Raw genomic sequence first — 17,875 nt, forward strand, 5'->3', positions numbered from 1 at the left:
ACTTTACAGAATTCCTCCTCCACACACATACTCCTGAAAACTACTACTTTTTGAAGGTTGCAAACTAGCTTGAGTTCTTGCAAAAAAAATTTCATGGCTCTATGCTGTATCAGAGAGCAAAACTGTGTTTCACTACCAAGAGACAGAGACTTATTTTCCCAACACCATCTCCCCAACTGTTTTTGTTTTGTAAGTGACTAACAAGTTTTAATTTGTTCTTTGGCCTATTCTGTATTTGTCCATAAAAGACAAATATGCTGTGTTCATTGACTTTATTGGGATCCATGATCCTTTCATAGCCTGTCACAGTACTTTAAATTAGATGCCAGATCTGTCAGCACCTGTAGCATTAACTATCCCAGGATCTTCCTACCAAACATGTGATGATTCAGAGATTCAGCATGTGTTAGCATCATGAATAGCCTGACTTAGGACTGCCTAAGGATGCAACTATGATGGGTTTGGTCACAGAAACATGCTGAAACTACCTCTGAGCACGTTTTCCCTGCCAGCCTGGGATTCCAGAACCCTGCCTTGTCGAGCCAGACATGCTACTTCACTGCAACACAGACCCAGGTCTGGTTCCCGCCCTCAATGCTGCAGACTTTAACCAAAAACTGCTCAGCAAATCACCTGTCTTCAGCACCCAGACACTCAGTTCCTAATGGACGCCAAACCCCAAATAAATCTGTTCTACTCTGTATAAAGCTTATACAGGATAAACTCAAATGGTCTGCCCTCTATAACACTGATAGAGACATATGCACAGCTGTTTGCTCCCCCAGGTATTAATCACTTACTCTGGGTTTACTAATAAACAAAAGTGATTTTATTAAGTATAAAAAGTAGGATTTAAGTGGTTTCAAGTAATAACAGATAGAACAAAGTAAGTTACCAAGCAAAATAAAACAAAAATGTATTAGGCTTAGATTTGCGTGTTAAGAAACTGAATGCAGGTAAATCTCACCCTCAGAGATGTTCCACTAAGCTTCTTTCACAGACTAGACTCCTTCTTAGGCTGCGCCCAATCCTTTCCCTTGGTACAGTTCTTGTTCGTTCCAGCTTAGGTGGTAACTAGGGGATTCCTCATGACTGGCAGCCCCCTTTGTTCTGTTCCACCCCCTTTTATATCTTTGGCACAAGGTAGGAATCCTTTGTCTCTCTCTGGGTTTTCATCCTTCCTTCTAAATGGAAAGGCACCAAGTTTAAGATGGATTCCAGTATCATATAACATGTTCACATGTCCAGTGAGACTTCTTTACTCACTGGCTGGCACCCATATATACAGGAAGGCTTACAAGTAAACAGAGACAATTACAACCAACTGTCCTGTCCTAGTTAATGGGAGCCATCAAGATTTCAAGCCACCATTAATGGCCCACACTTCGCATAGTTACAATAGGACTTCAGAGTAATACTTTGTATTTCTAGCTTCAGATACAAGAATGCTACATTCATACAAATAGGATGAACACACTCAGTAGATTATAAGCTTTGTAATGATACCTTACAAGAGACCTTTTGCATAAAGCATATTCTAGTTACATTATATTCATATTCCAAAGCGTATTTTCATTAAGCATATAGAGTGCAATGTGACAGCAACATGGCTTGGGGCTTTAGATGGTATCTCTTCTGAAGCTAACCAGGATGAGGGGAATTTTCTGTTTTTCCCCCATCACTCAGTAGAAGAAAAGTCAGAAGTTTGCCCATATTGCCTTAGTATACATTAATGATTGCAAGTGGACATTTTTCACCTTTTACATACCATGGTCATGGGACTGTAAGAGGACATATTGGCACCTTAGGACTTGACTATTGAATTTTAAGAAGTATTTGCCTAATCTTCCGTTCTCTAACAAGCTACATTTTCATGTCCCAAAGCAGTACTGTGCAGACTCCTGATTTTATCTGCTATGTTGGAATACAGTATGTTTTAGTCATGCACTTCATTTCCACCACACTTTGCTCTTGCAGCCTTTTGAAAAAGCAGCAAATATTTCCTCCAGAGATAAGCAGCGACTGTGATTATCCATGTTAAGCCATATTGCTATGTCCTGGCTGTTAGAGTACTGGGGCGTATACGTTGCCATACTTTTCCACCTTGTCAGCAGCAATTTTGTTGTTGCTGCTAGATTCCCAGAAGGAAAAGAAAAAAAAACAAAACCAAATTTCATCGGTTTCACTCTCCCCAAAAAGAAACCAAATAAACCAATCAGCAAAAACCTCCACTTGAGCACCTACTCCTTTGCTAAGATAAAGTAAATGGAATCCCCAGGAACAAAAAATCTGCAGGCATGTTGACTGAGGCAGCTACCGGATTGACCAATTTGTAGGACCAAAGGCCACTTTTGACATCAACTGATCTGGTATGTGGCTTGTCCAGATTAATTCAAGAGAAAGGCACTTACTGATTCACAATCAGACACGTACACATTTTATTAAGGATCATTTGAAAAAAAACCTCAAAGGAATAAAAATTCCTAGTTCGCGGATAATTGAGCCTTGGGGCTTAAATTAATATCAGATTAATATTTGTCCATTGTATTGAAATATGAAGCACTCTAAGTGCAGCAACGTAAGATTAGGAGTATATCAACTTGAAAGTCTTGTATGAGCTCTTCTCCTAGATTCTTCCATCACTACAACCATGACTGTTGGCTCTACAAACGGACTCAATTCTTAATGACAGTACTGTGAGTTTCTGGAACTCCCTTTCTTCCATTCACTGACTGCTTCCTGATGAGGAGCACACAGACCAAAACTTGTCAGACCATTAGCCCCTGCCAAATTACACAGATGCTGGACTAGGTTGACAGAACTGTCCCTCATTAAAGAGAATGCAGTTTAGGTGTCTGTCAGGAGGGCAGGAAACTATTGTGAAACATTTTTCGGCATGGAACACGGGCTACAGAAAAACAAAACACATCAAGCCTTACAGAAATTAGGGATGAAAGTGGGTGCCATGATCGGCCGAACCTGTGGAAGTGGCAGGTAAACAAACTGGCCCAGCCTGCCAGGGGCTTTCCCTGAACAAAGTGGCGGAACAAGTTTGGGAAACACTGGTCTAGTGGTTTAAAAAACAAACAAACGAACAAAACAGTCAAACATTCATGGGTTCTGTTCCCAGTTCTACTGTCTTACATCTTCATAATATGGGGGAGGGGGGGATAAAAACTTCACAAATGAATTTGCCATCATAATATAGTTGCTGCAAAGAGATGTTTGTAAGACTCAACAGTTGTAAAGCACTTTTGAGATTCACGTGACAGGTGCTCTGTGCATGTACAAAATATTATTCCAAGGGTGTGAAAGTAGCAAAAACTTAAGTTCTCAGATTTTTACAAAAATAGAGTACAACACCACAAGATGAAATGCCTCATGAGAGGTGCTAAAATATAATCCCTGTGCTAAAATTAGTACTTCTGAAAAGAAAAAGATAATCATCAGTGGGTTGTAGCTGTAATGACAGAGTAACTTTGCACTCTTTCAAAATAAAGATTTTGCAAAAAAGAGTGCTAAGCCAACTTCTTAGCTGGTTAGTGCTCAGCTGTTCTGAAAATAAGGCATAGATTTAGGTGGCTAAAAGGATTCAGAAGCCTTGTTTTAGGCATCTGGGTATGAAAGATTTTAGTCCTTAATAGTTCCGATAGTCACAAAGTTTTGATCTGTCATCATCTGCATCATGGCTAAAGTATTAACAGGGCACAAGAACAGAGGGGCTGAGGAATATGAAATAAAATAGAAGTGAAATATGTACATTGTTAAAAAATCTTCTGTATCCAGACCTGAACACTGATCTGATTCAGGCCCTGTGCTACCTGTTGTTGTTGCCTCCAACTAGCATTTCTATTTGCTTCTTTTTCGGCAATTACCCTACAGAAGTGGTATGAAATGGAGACTGCAAGCATCACATGCTGTTAAAGTCAGAATACTGGGCTATTATTTCAATTGTAAAAAGATAAATTTCCAGTAAATTATTAGACAGCAGACTACCCACAGAGGGCGGTCACTCTGGCAGGGAGCCTTTCTAGACTTTCCTTAAGATTAATTCCTAACTATGCTCATTTACTTGTTGCAGGTTCCTGATTGGTTGGGTTAAGAATTTCCCATGAAGATGTGGAAGATTTACCACACACACACTTTCCTAGTAAAATTCAGGATGCCGAATTCCCACACTCCAGTGTCCATGAGAAAGTTCCATGTTAGACCAGGTTATCAGACCCTTTCTGATTTCTATTGAGAAATAACCAAGTTTTGTAAATTTCTACATTATGATTTAAACAAAGAATTATTTTGGTGTGTTATCACATACAGTATATGAGATCTGTCTATGACACGTTCTGCTATGGAAAGCCAATATATTTCTTTTATGATTTATAAACATTCTGTTCTTTCCATTTATCCTCTAGGAAAGAAAGAAACATCAGATCTGGGTTTTGAGACGTTATTTATGTACTTAAACAAGAATTAGTTTCTTCCCTCCCCTCCCCAAACAGTACTTATTTATATTTTATAACCTTTAATAAACGTGTCTTTGAACTTTCTGGTATTTCACAGTAATGGTCATTTACATCCAGGCTAATGGGAAACAAAGTTGACAAATCTTTTAACTAGGAATTTTATTTTATTTTTTTAATTAAAAAAAGACAGACAGAGAGAAAAAATCCTCCCAAATGAACATCACTCTTACTTTGAAAGAATTTACCTTTAGACATGAGAGTTTCTCATTTGTAGCCCAACAGAAAAATTCTGAAAATCAGACTTGAGAGAAGTTGCCAGGTGGCAACTTCTCTAATGTTTCAGTATGACTCACTTTGAGGAATTTTAATATTTCTGGATACAAATTCTTATATTTATAGTTGGACAAAACATGGTTCCCTGGTTTGTCAACTTTTACTGGGTTATGTTAATACCTATACATCTAAGCCATCTGGGTTAATAACCTGCTAAATAATATTTAGTTGAGGTACCAGTGTATATGACTCAGAGATTTTTTGAATACTTGATTTTTGTAGTTTTTAAATCTTCCACCTTTGCCAAATGAGCATCAAGGAAATACAGCCAAATACTATGTTCTTTTGTTTATTTTGTTACCATGGTACATAATATTAACATTTTATTTTCACTGCCTTGTTCTGCATGATTTTAGCATACAAAATAGTAAATTGAGCTTAAATTTAAAAGAATGATATTTTACAATTTCTTCTAATATTTATGTAATTGTAATATTATGTAATTGTACTTCACACTCAGTAGTTTAATAAAAATAATAATAAAAAAAAAATCAACCATTGCCTCCCACCTCCAATTATTTGGCTGGAAATTATTACTAGCTCCAATAGAAGTTCTACCTTAAAATGGGGCTTGCAGGTGAAAGGGAGAATACAGACTGCTATTTAGAAGTAGATCACTTTACAAGTCCTGTATAAAGGCCAGCTTTTCAAAATCTGCTTCAAAAAAACTGTTGATTAAATTCTGCAAGGTTATTTTTTGAGTAAGCATTTACAGAGAGATGTCATTGCAAGGTTTTCCCTACGCAAAAACTTGATGTAAAACTACGGCCATGTAAACCAAAGGCTGCTTTGAAAAACTTCCCTGAAACACTAGTTTCAAAATCTGAATTATAGTATCTAAAGATTTTGAGATTAACGTCACACTGAACACTGGAAAGATCTGTTCTACATTGCACAAGAGGCCCCTTTCACCATTCCTTTAAGAACAAAGGTGTATTTATTACTTCACCACTTATCTGAACTCTACACTCCATTTTCTAGCAAAACATGCACTGCTGTTGTGCGATAAGGAACCCAGCACCAAACTGTGAACCTGTTGACTGAACAACTTTAAACCCTCCAGGCAACACAGGAATACAAGCTGTTCTTTTAAACTAATAAATGCTGGTTAAACTCAAAATAAAGAAAACAAAAACCAATACACAGAGCTGAGAAGGTAACTCACCATATTCCTTGGCTCTCTAGTTCAGGGATGACAATTTGCAAACAATTTCTGCCTACTATGCCTGGCGTGTATTGATGTGTGTCTCCTAATAACTTCAGGAAGAGATATTTAAAGTTTCTCATTTAAATGAATAGTCTAGCATAACTGCATGCAAGAAAGAAGACAGTCAAGAAGAGGGAAGTAAACTCCTCCAAGATCAATTTACTCCCAAACCTTCAACCCAAGAACAACAGCACAAATGAAACCAACATAGGGAAATTAAGTTGTACTGCCACAGACCACCTACCCTTTACCTTGCCATTTCACCATTGCCATCCATCCCATCCTCAATCAACTTTCAAAATCAAAGCAGTTAAAGAAGCTAGGAAAATAAGATGTAGGACAAACATTTTAAGAGAGCCTAAGTACCTTTAGCAGCCCAAATCCCATTTTCAAAAGTGAGGTAAGCCTTTGGAAGCTTACATGTGACTGCGGCAGCGGGACTTAGGATCTTAAATGCCTACATCACTTTCAAAAATGGGAATTATGTTTTTTGAAAATTTTAACCATATCTTTTCTGCTTTAAAATATTTGTAAGCCCTCCAGTCCTCAAATATAGAGCCATTTTTTTAAAAACTAACAGTGACATCCATTCACTATTATTCATTCTTCTCAATATTATTTAATTTATCGAATCTCTGTTTTTGGGGAAGAATGAGACCACTGCAGCAAGGCAAATCTGAAAATAAAGTCCAGAGTACTCACATTTCCTTACCTGCCTCCAATCTGGTTTTAAGCCTCAATATATAGAGAGGCTACACCTGTCTCCTTTTAGTGATGGACAAAGATTAAGTATCCCTATGGTTTCCTTTTAGCTCTGTGACATACCTTTGTTATGACAGGTTTCAGAGTAACAGCCGTGTTAGTCTGTATTCGCAAAAAGAAAAGGAGTACTTGTGGCACCTTAGAGACTAACCAATTTATTTGAGCATGAGCTTTCGTGAGCTACAGCTCACTTCATCAGATACCTTTGTTATGGTTGACCATCAGACATGTCTGTCAGCTACTCTGTTTGGCTTGGCCCATGAAACCCCCATCCTCTAATTATCTAATGCAGAATGCAACAACCCGACAGCTACTTAAAAGTGCTTCTTGCAAAGTTACCCTACACTTGTGCTCTATGAACAGTGCAGTATTGCTAAGGCTGCTGATTTGTTTCTAGGTGCACTTCAGTGTTGGTTGTGCTCTATGCTTTGGATCCTAGCTCACTTTTGGCCTCACTCCTCACATTTTATGTTGACATTTGTGATCATTTGAAATGCTTGAACTAATACTAGCCCCCATATTTAAACAGTTTGGCACTGGCAGTGAGGTGTTTTGTGACTTCTCCAAAACTGGGGAAAAAAACAAAAACAAACAAACAACCACAATCGTCTCCCCATCCCCTTGCCTAACAGCCTCCAGATCCACTGTCCTTCAGTACCTACCTCAAGTCTATCTGTTTACTAAGGATTTTACCAAGAGTGGGTTAGAGCTTAATGAGTTCTTGGGCTGGTTATTTTGTTTTATTAATTCACATGGTTTTTGCTCGTGTGTGTCCTGAAATACTGTTTGGTATGTGTATTTTATGAATAGAGATGTTAAATATGTTACATATCTATCCAGAATTTTATCCTTTGATGAAGAGCAACAAAAAACTGGACTTACTCATCATTTTAAGAAGTATTATATTCATGGATATAAATTAGCAATTGTGGATGGTTCATTACACAAAGTAAAACTATTTCCCCATGTTTATCCCCCTGCTGTTCCTCAGACGTTCTTGTCAACTGCTGGAAATGGCCCACCTTGATTATCACAAAAAAAGGTGTCGTTCCCCCCCCCCCGCTCTCCTGCTGGTAATAGCTCACCTTATCTGATCACTCTCCTTACAGTGTGTATGGTAACACCCACTGTTTCATGTTCTCTGTGTATATAAATCTCCCCACTGTATTTTCCACTGACTGCATCTGATGAAGTGATCACGAAAGCTTATGCTCAAATAAATTTCTCAGTCTCTAAGGTGCCACAAGTACTCCTTTTCTTCTTCCTCAGTAAGAAATTGAAACCTTTAATTCATAATCAATCTCTTCCAATGGCGTTTAAAAATTAACTACAATTAACACTTCCCAGTGCACGTGTTTTCCTAAAGGATATTCTGTTAGGAGGCTATGAAGAAGGAACAAAGGATGGAAGATTCTGCTCCCTTTGGGAGAGATCATTGCCTGTTTGTGGCAGAGAGGGGAAGATGTACAAGCACCCCAGTACTACGGTAACAGGCACTTTACCGATGAATGAAGCCATTTCTCTCCACACATTCCCTGCCCAAGAAAAATCTAGTTTAAGTTTATAAAAGTAGCCTTTTGAATTAGTCTAACATCGACAGTAGAATTTTGTAAACAGGGAAGGATGAACACCTAAGTGCAATACATAATGGGGCTTGCTTACCAACCAGAGCCTTGATCCTGACGTTGGATTTGTGTGAAAAGGACACTTGTTCAAATATGCTCAGCTGACTAGTAATAATCTGCCAGTGCAGCTCCGATCGTAGCACCAAAACAGAGTTTAAACCTCTTCTGCAGTTTTTTGTTTGTTTGTTTTGTTTTTTTTAAAAACAGGAGGCATTTTACTGCTTCAAAGGAATTCTTTACTTTACCAGAGCCAGAAGAGGATGTGTTGTGCCCATGCTGAGTTGTGGTTCCAGGCATGTAAGAGATCAAAAAAGGACTCAAGAGTTTACTCAAGAACTTGACAAGATGAAGTACTTTTCTAGGTTATAGAGAGAGGTCTTCTTGTTAAGCAAGAAGTTTAGCAACTACTTTGGAACACAAAGGCATTTTATCTTTCCAACTAAGCTCTCAACACTTCTATACTTGCTTTACCAGAGCACATCAAACAATTTAAGGCAAATCAGTAAAAACATCCAGTTCTCCCCACCTCATTTGGTTTTTTAATATAAAGAAAGAAAGAGTTAAGTTTTTTTGATATCCAAGCTGACATTAAGTGACGTACCAATTTTATTCTGTTGTTAAGGAGAGACAGCTAATTATTTCTGAATGTGGTATTATATGCAAGTTTATTCTATAATATACCAATAGTTCTACTAGATATAATCAAGCTATAACATAAGCTTTCATATTTTCCCCTCTGTCTTCTTCCCTCTCCCAAATATATTTGATTCTCCCTGTTTTCTGTAGTTTAACTACTGTATTCTGCTTTAAAATAAAGATCACAGAAAAATTAAACAGTAGCGAATTATTTTCTTCCATTCCACCCACCAATTCAATTCCTTTGTGCCAAACAGTTTAAGTTACCTTTTGTTTCATGTCAAGGTTTCCTCAGGCACCATAGCTCTTTCCAAGCTGCAACAGCTCAGACAAGATGGCTCTCGAGTCCAGTTTAGGATTATTATAAATCTTAAAAAAAGAGTTTACAAATCACTCACTGGGGATTACAATTTAAAAACCAAAAACAAACACCACCACTCACAAAGTCAGAGATGTGGGTCAAGAGATATGCCATACCTCAGAGATTGCAGTGATGCAGAAAGCCAACATCAAAGTCAGCATGTTTTATGCAAGCCTGACTCAGTTTGTGCAAAAACTACTCAAAACATTGGAGATGCAAGTCGGAACAGTAACTAGAAAGACAGCAATAAAACACACACTGTTTCCAGAAAGGATTCACTGTAAAATGGCACCTGAAATACCTGCCAAATATTTTCTCCCTGAATGCTTAAATATACTTCCAGAAAGTATAGTTCTCCAAGTTCCTACACATAACCTTAAACAAGGACATACTATTGTACTACAACCTCTCCAACTGGGAAGCTATCATAACACTTTTCAGAGTAACAGCCGTGTTAGTCTGTATTCGCAAAAAGAAAAGGAGTACTTGTGGCATCTTAGAGACTAACCAATTTATTTGAGCATAAGCTTTCGTGAGCTACAGCTCACTTCATCGGAAGTGAGCTGTAACTCACAAAAGCTTATGCTCAAATAAATTGGTTAGTCTCTAAGGTGCCACAAGTACTCCTTTTCTTTTATCATAACACTGTAGCTAACACTTTTGAATATATGGACTATTAAAAAGACTACAGGTATGTTTGTGATATAAACAGCATTCATTTGGATCAGTGTGATATACGTGAGGTGACTGTTGCCCCCTTACTAACATTCAGTGGGAGTGTTTTGGTTGGCGAGCTCCCAGTACTAAAAGGGGAAGGGTCTATGGGAAATCAGGACCCTGAGACTGACAGCCCCCAGGAACAATGGGGAAGAGGCCAATGCTCCAGGTCAGCCTGAATGACAGGGCGGGCAGGCTAATCAGAGTCAGAAGGCCAGGGAGGTCCCGTCCTCTATGTGAGCTGGATTTGCCTGGGTCACACAGAGTGGGGCCGAGCTAAGGAGAAAGCAGGGGCCCAAGGTAAGCTGGGGAGCAGAGCTGTGCCAGATCCAGAGGGACCAGAAAAGCAGCCCAGAGAGAGCAGACCCTGTCCTGGGAGCAGAGCTGCAGCAACCAGAGTCAGAGGGGCCAGAAAAGCAGCCCACGAAGCAGGTCAGTGCTGGGAGCAGAGTCACAGAAGCAGCCTGCAGAGGAGACCTGCCTGTCCTGGAAGCAGAGCTGTAGCAACCAGACCCAGAGGGGCCAAAGAAGCAGCCCAGGGAGCTGGAGGCAGAGCAGCAGTGGTGAAGCTGGGGCTGGAGCAGTCCGGAGCTGGGTGTGGTGAGCAGCTGGGGAGAGCGAGGGGGACCCTGGGCAGCGGGCCCAGCACAGGGAGACGCCTCAGCCAAGAGCCTCTGCAGGCCAGGCTTGGATCCTAACCCCAACAGGGCGGGGGCGACACTGGGAAGAAGGGTCCTACCACTTAGAGCCTGGTGGTGGCCACACACTCTAAGAGCAAGTGTCCAACCCACAGCATCCCTGCAGCACAGCCAGGGCCTGAGAAGAAGGCCTGGGACTTACAAGGAACAGACGGTGAATTGCCCTGACATTCCAGAGACACCGTTTGTGATGTTCCCTGCCACAGAGTGGGTTGATGTGTTTCTTTTAACCTTTCCCATTTTTCCTTTTTAAAATTAATTGTTGATTAAATAACTTACATTTGCTTTAACTTGTATGTAATGGTCAGTGGGTCAGAGAAGTGCCCAGTGCAGAGAGAGTACCCCGGAGTGGGGACACCCTAGCCCCTGTCCTACGTGACCACAGCAGGGTTGGGGAGTCGAGCCCCCCAGGAATCCTGGGCCCAGCCTTGTTGGGGTTACAAGGACTCTGCCAGACAGGAGAGTGGAAGGGAAGTCCCCAAGGGCAGGGAAGACTCTGGGTAAAGGAAGTGGGAGTGAGGACTCCAATCCTTTCGCTAGCCCACTTCACCGGGGTAGTGCAGAAGCCAGGAAAGTTTCCCACAAGAGTGGGACTATTCCCCTGCTTACATATGCAAAACAGGAGTACCCTAGATTTCGCAATTCCTGTTTAGGAGTGGGCTTATGAGTCAAAGGGAAACAGTTTCTGGAACAGAAGGTATTAGTGTGTAGACTGCTTTACCTCAAAGCCACAGTCTCTGCTTCTTAAAAGCCAGTGTTTCTTTATTTAGTTGGGGCTTTTTGTTTTGTTTTTTAAAATTATTCTACTTTGTTTTCTGTTTTGGGCACTGCATGATGCATTTTCTGTTTCAATGAGCTTTCACTTAAATGAGAGAAATAAAAATTAAACCTTTCACCTCTCGCTCTCAAAAAAAAAAAAGAGATTTAAGTATGGTTGTCTAAATTTGGTCATTGGAATTGCTGGACTACATCAGCAGGAGATATTTTCTTGTTTACACTTCAGTTATAACCTCTAATTCCTAGCACATTTATCAATTCTCATGAGAAAAAGAGAATGCATGTGTTAATGGTGGCTTCCACATCCTCCATCACAAACTCAAGTTCCATTTCGAGGGAACACTGCAGAATTTTCAAATTCTAATCTGTTGGTTAGTTCAATTTTATCACTTGAGAACAGCGAAATACAGCAGACTAAGACCCATAAACAAAGCCTCATCTAAATCACATAAAACAGTGGGAGAATTTGTTCTGTAAAAATTCAGACCTTTAATTTCTCAAAGGAGAAAAGCAGCTTGTTTAAGTGTTACGCTTTATTCTTATAAGGTCATTCAAATGAACAATATTTTAGACACTGACAATTATTTCTTCCAGTACTTCACTACATCCCCTTACAAGGAAACTAAGGGCAAAAGAATTGTGTTTATATTAGTATTTAAAAGCATGTTACACAGCATTAATCATGCTTTTGAGAGATTGAATTTTTGTTCTGATTTAAACATTCCCAGTGGTGTCTGGATTTACAAACACTGCAGCATTATGCTAGCGCATGAAACCCAGACAACAACAACAAACAGGCCACTCTAGTTTCAAAAGTGTGAGCTGAGGAAGATCTAAAAGCAAAACAAGCAGCATAAACTGTGAAAAGATGATCAGATATTTTAAAATGGTGCACTTCAGTAATCTAAAATATTATCGAAAGGGCTATTATTACCATAATGCTCAGAGGCCCCAATTCAAATGAGGGTGGTAGGCCCTGGCTGTACACAGTCCTGATCCTAAATAGTTTACAATCCAAGTCCCCAACCCCACAATTGACTGCACATGGATGGATCCTTGCACTGGTGCAGAGCCCCACTAGAGCAATTGAGTGGGTCTCTGAGCCCAGCACAAGGGTTTGACTACATGGAAACATTTACAGGATTGGGGCCTAGAAGATTGTTAAGGGTGAGAAGAGAAGGAGACAAATGCATACAGTTTTCACATATATTCAGATGCATTGTTTATTTTAGCAACTTTAATTGAAATACATAAGTCCGTTCCAACCAAAGAAGTGTACAAAAGTATCAGTGCTCCTGTACCTGAAATCTTCTAAATTATAGACTTAATATAAAGAATGAGGAGTACTTGTGGCACCGTAGAGACTAACATTTAAATTTATTTATTTATTGTTATAAATGTTAGTCTCTAAGGTGCCACAAGTACTCATCACTCTTTCTGCTGATACACACTAACACGGCTACCACTCTGACTTTAAAAAATGAACATAGGCAATGCAAGTTTTCCCAAATGGACTACCAATCATTGCAAAACCGTGACAAGAAACCTGTGGTGTTGAGATGTTGCTTGTAATTATTAGAATTGAGAGCACTGGCTGCTGGGAGTCTGAACGGACAGGAAACAGGAAGGAGTGGGGAGGAGTTGAAGAGGGAGGGAGAGCTACTGAGGGTGCAGCAGGAGCTTGGAAAAGAAGTTTCCACTTTAAAAAATAAAGTCCTGTTGAAGTTCGTTAGTACCTTGCCTGGCTACAACAACATTTTGGCGACGAGGATGGATCTTCTGCCTCTGAACCCACCTGCACCCTTTCTACAAAGCCCAGGTGAGCCTCCGGTTGCTTTTACTGCCTGGATCCATATGTTTGAGACTTATCTGCTTGCCATCAGTGCTACAGAGATTTCTGAAGTAAGAAAGCGTGCTCTGCTAATCCATTGCCTTGGAGCAGAAGGGCAGCGTATATTTTACACTTTTCCCCTTGCAGATGATAAATATGAGACTGCACTCACTGCATTAAAGAACCTTTTTGTACCAAAAGTGAATGTAGTAACTAATCGCTACAGATTTCACGAGCGTGAGCAGAAGCCAGGGGAGACTACAATGCAGTATATTGCTTCCCTGAGGAGACTAATTGTAACTTGTGACTTTGGGAACAGATTGAGAAAACAACCATGCTTTGTGTAAGAGGACACTTACTTCTAGAACCACAACTTACACTAGACAAAGCAATAACCATTGGTACCCAGACTGAGTCAGCTATAGCTGAAGCCAAAATAATGAGCATGGATACAGGAGGCATAGTCCAGGCTGTGACTCCTTTGCAAGAAAAGTTCACTATTGCTGCAGACAAACAATTACAAGAGGAAAATTAATGAAAAAAAACACCAAATCAGCAAATTCAAAATACAGTAAAAGCATGCTTTCGCTGTGGATCCCCACAACACCTTGCAAGCTACACAGGATGTCCGGCAAAAGTAGCTCAGTGCAGTCATTGCAAAAAGATTGGGTATTTTGCTAAAATAGGTTGCAGCAGCCAGTTCAATCAACAGGTGGATGCAGTTACAATACCAGATGTTACTGTGCTGAGCATAGACAAAATCACTACTGCACGTATTCCAGAACAAATAAAGTAGACAGTAAACATTTCTGCCATATCCTCAGGCAAATCACACTCCATTCAGCTAATGTTGGACACTGGCTCAGCAGTATCTATACTACCTGATCCCATCTCTTTGCTTTACTTTAAAGATGTGCCTTTTACTGAACCCAAGCTTCACTTGGTGTGCTATTTGAAAAACCAGATTCCAGTATGTGGCTGCCTGCCAGCAATAGTTACTTTTGGTGATTGCTGTGTAACTGCAGATTTCTACCTTGTCCACAAAGGCACTCCTATCCTTGGCAGAGATTTATTGGCTGCTTTAAATCTCAGGATAGTTAATGGACGAATTGATCTTCCTCAGCAAAGCACTCTTGTGGCACACACACACAGTTTCAGCTGGGACCCAACACCAGGTTGAGGAGAAACTCGGCTGTGCTTATGGGTTTCTGCATAAAGTTAAAATGCGGAATAACGTGATGCCTGTATGACAGAAATTACAGTGCTTACCATTTTCAGTCAGGGAAGCTGTTTCAGAGGAACTTAGAAAACTTGTTCAAGAGAACATTATTGAAGAGATCGACTCCTCTGAATGGGTTTCACCTATAGTGGTGACGCAGAAGAAGGGTGGAGGCATTCGCCTTTGTGTGGACTTAAGAGTGCCAAATAAAGCTATTGTGATTGACAGCCATCCTCTTCCTCACATAGAAGAAGTATTTGCAGAGCTCCGTGGAGCAAAGATGTTTTCTACTCTTGATTTGCAGACCGCATACCACCAGGTTAAGTTGCATGAAGATAGCAGAGACCTCACAGCATTTATTACACATGAGGGACTATTTCATTTTAAATGTGTTCCATATGGTCTCACATCAGCCCCAAGTGCCTTCCAAAAAATGATGTAATTGATTCTGAAGAAACAACATGGAGTTCAGTGCTATTTGGATGATATTATCGTGTTTGGAAATACTTCTGAGGAGCATGACAATAACCTGCCGTCTGTACTAAACTGCATCAGCAAAGCAGGCCTCAAGCTCAATAGGTCCAAATACAAATTTAGATAAACTGAACTCTCCTTTCTGGGGCATACAATTTCACAGGCTGGACTAAAACCTGATCCAGCTCATATCCTGGCAATTTCAAATGCTCCTCCAACAGATTTTCAAGACTTACGTTCCTTCTTGGGTCTTACCTCCTGGTATGCAAAATTCATTCCCAATTATGCTTCTGTCATTGAACCGTTACAAGAATTACTACGGGGAAGTTCAGCCTTAGTGTGGACAACGGATGCACAAGCTAGTTTTGAAACAGTGAAAGACTTGATTGTACATAGTCCAGTACTTGCACTATTCAGTCCTGCATTGCCCACAATTGTAACTACTGATGCTTCTGATTATGGACTTGGGGCTGTTCTCACACAACTGCATGAGGACAATACAGAGAGGACTGTTGCATTTGCTTCAAGGACACTAAGTAATGCTGAGAGAAAATATTGAACAGTTGAAAAAGAAGCACTTGCTTGTGTCTGGGCTACTGAAAAATGGAGAACTTACCTGTGGGGCCGCACGTTCAAGTTGCGCACAGACCATAGCCCTTTGACGACATTGCTCACCATGAAAGGACTAGAAAGAGCAGGATATTGTATTGCTAGATGGTCTGCAAGACTACTCTCCTTCAATTATTGTCATAAATATAAAGGGAAGGGTAAGCACCTTTAAATCCCTCCTGGCCAGAGGAAAAACCCTTTCACCTGTAAAGGGTTAAGAAGCTAAGACAACCTTGCTGGCACCTGACCAAAATGACCAATGAGGAGACAAGATACTTTCAAAGCTGGGGGGGGGGGAAACAAAGGGTTCTCTCTGTCTCTGAGTTGCTTTTGCCAGGACCAGAGCAGGAATGCAGGTCAGAACTCCTGTAAAAAGTCAGTAAGCAATCTAGTTAGATATGCGTTAGATTCTGTTTTGTTTAAATGGCTGATAAAATAAGTAGTGCTGAATGGAATGTATATTCCTGTTTTTGGGTCTTTTTTGTAACTTAAGGTTTTGCCTAGAGGGATTCTCTCGGTTTTGAATCCAATTACCCTGTAAGGTATTTACCATCCTGATTTTACAGAGGTGATTCTTTTACTTTTTCTTTAAATTAAAATTCTTCTTTTAAGAACCTGATTGCTTTTTCATTGTTCTTAAGATCCAAGGGTTTTGGTTTGTGCTCACCTATGCAAATTGGTGAGGATTTTTATCAAGCCTTCCCCAGGAAAGGGAGTGTAGAGATTGGGGGGGAAAGACGTTTCCAAGTGCGCTCTTTCCCGATTATATCTGTTAGACGCTTGGTGGTGGCAGCAATAAAGTCCGGGGACAAAAAGTAAAATATAGTTTGTACTTTGGGGAAGTTTTAACCTAAGCTGGTAAAAATAAGCTTAGGGGGTTTTTCATGCAGGTCCCCACATCTGTACCCTAGAGTTCAGAGTGGGGAAGGAACCTTGACAATTATGAACTGGAATATAAGCCTGGAAACCAAAATGTGGTTGCTGATTGCCTTTCTCGCCTGCCTTTGCTTTCACCAGATGCTCCACCAGAGGATGAGGAGGTAGTAGTTGCACTTATTACAAGCACTCTCACTGCAGTTACAAGAGAACAATTTCAAGCTGCTTGTTCAGCGTGTCCAATTCAACAAAAACTATGGGAATTTCTGACAAAGAGATGGCCCAGTAACCCTAAAAACCTTGACCCAGTTTTGCTGCCTTATTTTAGAGTTCGGGATGAACTTTCTTTGCTCGATGGTTTTGTGCTATGAGGTACACACTGGCTACTTGTGCCAGAAGAATTACTGTCAAAACTCATACACCTGGCACACGATACTCATTTAGGAATTGTCAGAACCAAACAACGACTACGGGATCTGTATTGGTGGCCAGGGATGGACTCTCAAACTGAAGCACTCATAAAATCCTGTGTCACTTGCCAAATGCACGACAAGACAGCAGTGACATATACCCCTCCATTACAGCCTATTCCTCTTCCTGAATCTGCATGGGAAAAAGTGGCGATTGACATTGTAGGACCCTTTGATACTGCTCCAATGGATGGTTATTATGCCATCACCTTAACAGACTATTTCAGTAAATGGCCTGAGGTAGCGTTTACATTGCAAATCTTTTCTGCTACTGTAATTAAGTTCCTCTCTTCAGTTTTTAACAGGGAAGGTAACCCCAAAGAACTGGTTTCAGATAATGGTAGTCAATTTACTTCCCTGGAGTTTGAAACTTTTCTAGCACAGAGGAACATTTTACACAGAAGGTCATCCCTGTACTACCCTCAAGCCAATGGGGAAATCGAATGGTTTAACAGAAGTTTAAAAGAGAGTTTGCAAATGGCTAAACTGGAAGGGCGATTGTGGATAACCTTCACTACTGATTTCTTGCAAGCATACCAGGCCACATGACATGCCACAATGCAAAGATCGCCCGCAGAGTTACTGCATGGGAAATGGATGAATACTAAACTAAACATTGCTAGATTGTTAAAGGCACGACCTGAGGCCCCAACTGAGGATGATGTGAGAAAAACAGTTGAACAGAACCAAGCAAAGTATAAGGCTTTCACAGACAAGCGGCAGGGTGCTAAGGAACCAAAGTTTAAGTGTGGTTCCTTTGTTAGGATATGAAAATCTGGAATTTTATGCAAAGGGGACCATAAATTCAGAGCTCCTC

General features: G+C 40.3%; 1 protein-coding gene across 8 annotated transcripts in view; it reads right to left on the reverse strand.

The window, feature by feature from the left end:
- TBC1D4 (TBC1 domain family member 4) overlaps window positions 1-17,875 on the reverse strand; it is a 159,225-nt gene that overhangs the window by 82,122 nt on the left and 59,228 nt on the right. The window contains exon 1 of one of the 8 annotated variants that reach the window (XM_073346887.1): window positions 9,294-9,382. The exons of the other annotated variants lie outside the window; for them this stretch is intronic. Within the exon in view, the coding sequence (XP_073202988.1) occupies window positions 9,294-9,305 (12 nt within the window). The 5' untranslated portion in view covers window positions 9,306-9,382. Of the gene's footprint in view, window positions 1-9,293; window positions 9,383-17,875 lie in introns of those variants that run through there. 8 annotated transcript variants of the gene reach the window in all.

Source organism: Lepidochelys kempii, chromosome 1 (genome assembly GCF_965140265.1).
Source record: "Lepidochelys kempii isolate rLepKem1 chromosome 1, rLepKem1.hap2, whole genome shotgun sequence".
Taxonomy (NCBI): domain Eukaryota; kingdom Metazoa; phylum Chordata; order Testudines; family Cheloniidae; genus Lepidochelys; species Lepidochelys kempii.